Raw genomic sequence first — 9,260 nt, forward strand, 5'->3', positions numbered from 1 at the left:
TTTTCCAAATTAACATCCATATAAAATTCTGTCAAATCCTGCGTTGGATTATATCTTGAGGGGAGGAAAAATTTCTAATACTCCCGGAGTAGGGAGGGCTCAAAACTCCTTCTTTTATATTTACGACATCTATCCAGTTTCCACGTCAGAAAGCTTTGCAAAGGCCGAAAACTTGCTCCGTTTCTTCACGTCGTTAGCTTTCCATCTCCAAATGTCTTTCTCCAGTCAGTCTTCCTCCCCTTCGTCCTCTCTCTTCTGCCATCTTCCATCCCAATTCTTCTCTTTCCTACTTTCTTGGCTCCTCTATAACAAGTATTTTTGGGCTTTCATATCTTACAAACTTGGTCTTCACTGGCCGGATTTGGCACTTTGCAATAATTTTTTTAAAAAAAAAAAAAAAAAATACTTAACAACAATTAAACCTGACTATTTTGCAGTCTTGCGCAAAAAGAGCCTCTAATAACATAATTAATGTTACTCCTTTTGTAATAAAATAACTATTTTTTATATTTATAACCTTCCAAATTTAGTTTCAAATAGGTCTCCAAGATTTCCAATTTTTAATTTTAGTTCTTTTAAATTTAACATGGGCGATTTTTATCTGGGTTTGAAGAATATATATGTTCCTCTTTGGTTGGGATGGGAGGTGTTGTGGTGGTATCCTCTGGGTTTACTTGTCCGAGAGATTGGTCTTAAAAAGAGATCTGAGATTTGATTCAAAGATTAAAGAAAAATGCAAGCAAATCTTGCAAACCAGAAGAGAAAGAAGCTTGGGGAAGGACTGGAAAGTCATGAATAAAAAAAAAAAAAAAAAAAAGAAGATATTGTTCCTTTAGATCCGAAGGTGAGAGAAAATCTGCTATTCGCATCTCTTTTCTGGGTTTTGATTTTTTTTTTCTTCTCCTTTTTGGGAAGTTTTGAAATTTTTTCTTTTTTTGATCATGGAGGGTTTGATGTTTACTGTAAAATCTTTTTCTGTTAAAAAATATGGAAAATATTTTTGTTGGGAAAAAAAATTATAGAAAATATATTAACGATACTTAGAGAAGGAGAGCTCATGGTTACCATCACAGAGAACGGAGAAAACGGAGAGGTTAACGCTTTTTTCAAATGCCATGTAATCATATGACACGGATTAAAGCAGCCACATGGCATTAAATATATGGAAGGAGTTTAAAGCCATTCAGTACTCCGGGAGTACTTGAAAATTTTCCACCACTAAGATTATATTTTCCAATCCTTTCAAATCCTGCGTTGGATCATGTCTATCAGAAATTTTTATTTTTTTAGTTAAAATATATTATAATCTTTATAATATATATGTATAGATATATTCTTTTTTTCTTTTTTTTTAATATATTTTTTGAAAAATATAAATATGTTTGTATATATATATATATATGGAAATTCTATGATGAACGATTTGTATTAAAATCGCAGTATTAGTGATGATTTTTTATAGTATTAACGACGATTTTTTAAAAAATCATTACCAATACTATGAAAAATCGTCACCAATAGTACGCAGCATAAAATAGACTATATATATATATATATATTATATATTTAATCCAAACTACTAAATGTCCTAATGAAAGAGCATGCCGTGCTGGTTCATATGCCATTTCATTTGTAGTTCTAGATGAGAAACTATATTTAAATAACCATGATTTACAAGTAAATTTCTAACATCCTCAACCAAAAAATAGAAAAAAGCTACAACCATTAGAACAGCTCCAGCAGCTTTGGAAAATCGCTCACTATTTCACCTTCATTAATTCCCACTTCCCAACAAAATCTATTTCACACGTTTTAAATCCTCGTTTTATTATGACGTAAAAGTACGGAAATACGCAACCCACTTTTCGCACACTCCTTTTTAATAGCAAAATTTTCATGTAATAATAATCTAATGCAGGTTCAGTTGGGCAAAAAACTCACCCACTAGGGGCTAGGCTCAACAAGTCCAATATTAAAAAAGAAACCAAGTCCATCTTCCATCCATTTGTCAAAATAAATAAATACAAAGATATAATTGTTATATATATGGGATAAATAAGGACATACTACAAAAATCAATGTGGATCTGTATGTTTTAAAGGTTTTATAATACCAGATCCTTATTATTGCTTTTATTATTAAACCCTAATCTTTATTAGTATAAGGAGAGATCAGGATACACTTTTTGTAATATCATAGCAATTATCATGGAAATTACATTGGAATAGGGTCTACAAGCAAAGATGAAACAAGTTTTTTGGTGGAACCTTTAGCATGCGTGTATCCATCACCATCCTTGTAAAGAACATCCATAACCCTTGCAAGATTCACTACTCGCATTATCAGAGGCATTGGAGCATCTCTTGGTTCAAGGCACTCCTCGTTTATATCCTTCCATGCTTCAACGACTTTCTTCAGCAATGCATCACAAGCCTCTTTCTCCGACACACCATGATGCTTCACGTAGCATTCCACACTAGATGCAAGATCTCCTCTTTCTTGCACATACTTCATGCCAAAATAATTCCATTTATTAGGAAAAATAAAAAACTTTATCATATAAACCTTATATATATAATTATATAGTTAGTACTATATTAATTAAAGTTTTAAACTTGTTAATTTTTCGAACCTTATGGTCAACCACGTCATCCATGAGCCTGCAAATGATTGAAGCAGATTTTACAATCTTAGGACCATTTGAAACCCAATCGAAGGCCTTCTTTGTTGCAACTTCTCCCATGCCAAGGAAGGAAGTGGTTGTAAGCAGTGAGTAACCGCATGATTCTAGATAGACCCCCATATACTCATCTAATTCTGGTGTGTATTTTTCATCGAACCATTTGGCTTCAATTAGGTAGGAGCGGGCCAATTTTTTCATCTGGATATATAACAGTAAAAACAATAAAATTAATTTAGTGACAATGTTCAAGTAAGTGGTGGCGATATATATGTATGTGTTCTCCAATTAATATAACTTACTTCTTCTTTAGCGTAGTATATCGAATATGATCTTCCTTCTCTGCTAACTATTTCTTCAATTTTTTGATATATATCTAAGAGTGTCTCATAACAGTATTGCATGTATTCCGGAAGTTGATTCATGCAGCTCCTATCCCATCTGAAACACCGAAAGAATTCATGATGAGAAATATATATTACTTAATTATGAAGTTAAAACATTTATGTGAAAACGAAAGCAAACCTTTCAATTGCATCCGTGAAGACTTGGAGTTCCTCAAATGTTCCATAAACATCATATATATCATCAATGACTGATGTTATAGCAATCACTTCGGTTAATATTCTTCTTGCGAGTGCATACTTGGGTTCGAAATATACTCCCAAAATCCAAAAATATCCTTCTACCACTCTGTCTCGTGCAAAAGGTAGCTTTGTCGCGAAGTCCAATTCTTTCCACCACCTGATTAATTTTAATTAATCCATCCAAAAATCCTCTATTTATTTACTCAAATTCAAATGTTAAAACTTACAAAAATTTGGCAAATAAAAGCATGTTTATGTACCTGGAAATACTAGAAAGCTCCTTCTGGTGCCTTTTTTGCAAAATATTGAAATCCAACTTGGCAAAAGAAAGTAGAGCTTCATCATGAGAACGGTCTAGGTGGTAGATAGAAATGTAATGCCTTGCCTCAATCCTTGGCAACCCGGTTCGGATGGGCTGTAATAATGCATGCTTGATTTGTGCTGCGAGAAAGGGGCTGGAACTGTTTGTGGCATGCGCAGCAAGGTGAGTGGTAGTGAAAGCCAGTGCCTCATCTAGTATTTGCTCTCCATGAACCCTAAAATGTGCAGCTTCATACAAGCTTAACATTCCTCTAACATCATTCACCACCTCTTTATTGAACTTTCCTTGGTTGTCAGTGAATTTGTCGAATATATCTGCTTTTCCATATGAAACTTATTCAGTCGTGTTTTTAATCCAAATTATTTGTTTTTTGTTTTTTGAATGTTTTAGAAGTAGTGTTTGCATGTTATTTTATATATATATATATATGCGCGTTTATATGATGTGTTATATATATATATATATATATATGTATTATATATATATATATATTATATTTTATATACACAAATTTTCTATTATAATATGAATATCTGCATCATAAATTTATATATATATATATAATAATTATCACAATAGAATATTTTTATTTTATAAAATTATATTGATAAATCAAAATGAAATATAAATATTAATAAAATGCCTACCGCTCGGTATATTATATCCTCCCTGTCTAAGTAACCGAAACCAAAGCGAAACAGTATGAAGGTCATCATTGTTATAAGATCCATCGCTACTCTGAAGATGATCAGGGTTTTTCAATTGCTCCAAAATTTCATCAATTTCGCTCTCAAAATGATAGGACAGACCCAAGCGTTGGATAGAATCGATCAATTCAAGCTTTTGTAAAGGATTGTTTGCGGTTTCAAGCTTCGTCCTCACTTCCTTTTTCAGTTTCTCAACATGCTCTTCCGTCTTAGTATCAACTTCCTAAAAAAAAATGATAAAAGAAAAAAAAAAAAAAGAAAAAAAGAAAAAAATCAAAGTTAAAATGAGAAACAGCATGGTTTCCGAAGAATCATTAGAAACTGGGTGTAGTGGTTAACGATTTTACCATAGGCTCAGAAGCATATCTGAGGAAATAATTCCCCCAAACACTAGGATGGAAATTCGCAGAGCGGCGAATAACAGTATCAGGTTTGGGAGAGCCATTAATGGATGGAATAGCTTCAGCAGCTGAAACTTGAAAAGGCATTTTGTATGGGATCGAAAGGTAATGGGGGTGTTTGGAAAATGGCTTTAAGCTTTACCGATAGCTGTTATGCTTCAATGGTTTGGCTGGTTTTGTACGATGATAGTTTGCTTAATGGCATTCCTATTTATAGACATTTGCTCATCCACTCATCCACATTTCTTTGAATTGTATGCGGATTGAAAATTTTGGAAAAGAAAAATAAGAAAAGCTTCCTGACTTTTCTTGTTATCCCTACCTCATGTTTTAAATATTAATCGTGATTTAACTGAATCAAGAAAATCTGAAAATTTTAGGAAATTTATGTATAAGTATGTAAAGATATTGATATAAAATGTATATATACGAGTAATGCTTTCTTAAGGAACATGTGGAGAACGTTCGACGTGGAAAGAAGTGAGAAGGATTGATAAAATTGCTACATTAAAAGAATCTCGACATAAGCCAAAATGCTTACGTATAGAAGTTTGAAAATAAATTTACTTAAATCATTTACTTTTGACAAGACCACCGTTCCTGGGCTCCTTACCAGATAGTTGTAGTGTCCCGTTAAAAGACTTAAGTAAATTATAAATCCAACAACCTCCGTTAAAAGACTAAATAAATTATGAAGGATAAATCCAACACCGTAATAAGAACGGTAAAGATATAAGGTGATGATATATTGGAAAGATGATAAAAGATGCTTGATATAGTAAAATTTACTTGATCATTTATTTTTGACACGACCACACATGGGCCCCTTCCTAGATAGTTATAGTGTCCCTCAAAAGACTAAATAAATTACAAATCCAACAACAATAAATTATAAATCCAACAACGTAATAAGAATGGTCAAGATATAAGATTATGATATTCTTAAAGACGGTAAAGATGCTTGATATGTGTGATTTCTCAATTGAGACCGAGGAGAGTAATTTTAAAATATAAAATTATAAGATAAGTTCAATAGACGGAATAAAATAATAATATAAAAATAATTATTTAATTTTAAAATTTTTTATTTAAGATCTCATTTTCGTGTTTTTAAAAAGTTTTTTTTTAAAAAAAAATTATTTCACAAAATCTAACTTATATCCTAAAACAATATTATAAAAAATGCAATTCATAATTAAAGAATTTAAAATATCATTAACCAACTGAAATATAAATAATGTATTCATAATGCAGAAAAAATAATGAAACGTAATAAAATTACTAAAATATGTGTACCAGAAATAACAAATACAATATACTATACGAAATATCTAGCGTTACTAGATGGCGTATAGTATTCTAAAATACTACTAGATGGTAAAGAGATGCATAGAACCTGACATCATAAGGGAGTGATATACAATTCATCATCACTTTGAAAGAATATCATATAACTTATTATCCTTTTTCATATCATGACAATCTATCATCTTATATTCATGAGGGAGTAGCAAGTAATTGATTATCATTCAAAGAGAATAATATGCAACTCATCATCATTCTCACATATTACGTCTATACATAGGACGAATAAGCCTGTACATGGCTAATAACATGGAAAAAAAAAAAAAACACTGTTACTATATAGTATACCATTTAAAAATAATAGTGCAGCATTTATAAACCATCTTTTCAAAATTATACTTTTTATTTTTTCAAAAAAATACAGTACCATAAATCGAAATTATATAATCAAACTCAACAATTTATTTAAATGCTCTAGATATTCAAAATTATCATTTCATACAAAAACATAAATACCAACAGAGAAACATATGTTATCATATATCATTTTAAGTAGTTTGAAATATAAAACTTAAACATACTTAAAAATATACAATTTTAAATCCACTTTCTCAAAATCAATTACTTAAAAAAAAAACTAAAATATCAAATAAAATATCCAGATATTTAAATACCAAAATTTTTAAATTCACCGTAAACTCATTTGAATTTAAAACCATTTAAAATTCTATCAAAAGTAATTCAAAATGATAACACAAATATTTAAAAGTGTATATTTACCCATGTATACTATAAATACTTAAATCAAACCATATATATAAAATATTTAAATCATATATCTATAATTATACTGATATGCCTAAAAAGTTTTTAAAAATATACACGATTCATAGATACTGCTGATGTTTATTCCTATTCCTCCATAGGGTCGCTTTTAAGGCAGTATTAGGGCCTGTAATATAATAAATATTTTTTATGATCAAAAAATCCAATCCAAAGTATTCATGCATACCAAATATCTTAAAATACTCTATATAACTCTTAAATCATATATGTTGGATACCAAAAGTCGTGACACTTTAGGATCTGATATCCAAAATTGAGATTTTTCACATAGAGGCTAATTAATTGAAATTAAACCTCTTATTGGGTCCTATTAACACTTAATTATACAAATCCAATTTTAATTTTATCTAATTTGTTCAATTATATTCAAACCCAGTCCAAATTTATTTGGTATTTAATTAATTAACCCAAAATTTATAAATTTTATATCAATGGAAAACTTGGGGAATATGTAATAAGAATCTAAGGTCATCTTGATCCAAAAATAATTCCTGTGGTTGAAAACACGTTGAAAAGTTCAGTCAAATTTAATATTGTTAGATCTCTCAAACATTGAAGAATTTTAATAAATGAAGACAGAATTCAAGATTGGAGGGTCTAAAATGGAGGTGAGGGTGTGTGGTATGCCTAAAATGGCCAAAAAGCCACCCAACTCATCAGCGATCTACAATTGCACCGCCATGGCTTTCTGATGGGGGTGTGTTCGTTGTCTAATTAACACGAAATTTTACTGGTTGTCCTGTCTTGCGATGGCCAAGGATGTGGTTTAGTGCATGTGACGTTTGGGCAGTTGGAATTCGATCAATTTCGACAAACCCAAACTGCTGAAATGTGGATATGCAAGTCGAGTTGGTTTAGGGTAGGTATTTAAGTGTTCACATGGGTTTTGGTTTTTTAGGGGCAATTTTGGTATTTTTAAAATATTGGTTTCCCAAGGCATACTTGCCTAGATATATATAAGCTCTTAGATCACTAGTAGATAAAAATCTGGAACTAATTTGGACACTGATAAAATATTGATATTTAAAAACTATTCAAAATCATAACTTTTTAATCGTAATTCAGAATTAAGTATGCTACTAGTGTATGAACTTATATCGATAAGCTTTACGCTAAGGTGAATTGGTCAAATCAAAATTTTTGACCATATAAAAAAAGTCAAATTTGAGATTTATAAATAGTCTAATCGGTTCAACTCGGTCAAAATTTTAAACTCTGTATGCTTTTTTGGGATGGATTATTACAATTTTATATTGTTTCACCAATATTAATATTGATTTTATTGATTTTCCATGCACACACACAAATTATAAAGATTAAATTTTTTGCCATTCTATATCTCAAATGAGAATTTCTTAAATATAAGTATGAATGACTTACCAACTAAACCGACTTCACTTGCCATATCATTTCATCAATATTGAATTGGATAACAAATTATACAAATTTGCTTATGAAAGTAGTACTGGTACTCTGGTTGGAATTTTAATGCCATTTTCTTTTTCTTTTCTTTGTTTTTCTTCTTTTTGCTTTCTTTAGAAATTAGATAAATTTCAAACTATACTCTATCATTTTTTACTAAACAATATATTAACAATATATAGTTAAAAAAAATGTAAGTTATTTGTCTGTATATTTACATTGTTAGACGCTATATAAGTACAACATCAATTATATGTTCTCTCTCTCTCTCTCTCTCTCTCTCTCTCTCTCTCTCTCTCTCTCTCTCTTTTTAATATACATTACTATACAGTAAAGAATAAAATAAAAATATTAGTAGTTACTTTGACATAAAAAGTGTAAAATGGACATTTACAAGTTAATTTACTAAAGGGAGCTAAGTAATGATTTTTCAAAGAAAGCTAAATGATAGAGGATTAGAGGTAGATGAAATTTTCCCACATCTCTTAAATTTTCTTCCAACATATCCTTGTGATGACAGTATGAAAGAAAAATAAAGGGGAATACGAGCGGAAAAAAGATAAAAATCTGAAAATTAAAAGGTGTCTGAGAGAGAGAGAGATAAAGAGAAGATTCTGTTTTGAGCATAATGTGTAGGTAGTAGTGAATTTACTAAACCAATTTTTTTTCTTTGAAAACAAAAAATGATGTAAAGGGATTGAAAGGCTAAGAAAACCCTTTTCCAACATTAACCACTAATGATGATGAAATAAATGTTTTATATGCGAGTATCTCTCTATAGCTATTCCAAATTTAACATATGTTTTAAATATATAAAATTAAGCACCAAAATAAATGGAAAAATAATAAAAGAAATTTGTTATTAAAACCAAAAGTTTATATAAATTTCCATGTATAATAAATCAAAAAGCAATTAAATTAATATTATATTGTTCAAAATTATATTTCTAATCTCAATTATAAATTCATATTGCTATTAAATAATGGTAA

The 9,260-nt window shown here is 29.9% G+C and overlaps 1 protein-coding gene across 1 annotated transcript; it reads right to left on the bottom strand.

Annotated features, from left to right (window-relative positions):
• Positions 1-1,972: 1,972 nt before the first annotated feature.
• Positions 1,973-4,957, bottom strand: LOC125418759 ((-)-germacrene D synthase-like). Its single transcript, XM_048463189.2, has 7 exons — positions 4,644-4,957; positions 4,237-4,519; positions 3,528-3,903; positions 3,206-3,424; positions 2,983-3,121; positions 2,633-2,881; positions 1,973-2,508 (listed from the first exon to the last, which is right to left on the bottom strand). The coding sequence occupies exons 1-7, from the start codon at positions 4,782-4,784 to the stop codon at positions 2,215-2,217; spliced, it is 1,701 nt and encodes a 566-aa protein (XP_048319146.1). The 5' UTR covers positions 4,785-4,957; the 3' UTR covers positions 1,973-2,214.
• Positions 4,958-9,260: the final 4,303 nt, after the last annotated feature.

This window comes from Ziziphus jujuba, chromosome 1 (assembly GCF_031755915.1).
Source record: "Ziziphus jujuba cultivar Dongzao chromosome 1, ASM3175591v1".
NCBI lineage: Eukaryota > Viridiplantae > Streptophyta > Magnoliopsida > Rosales > Rhamnaceae > Ziziphus > Ziziphus jujuba.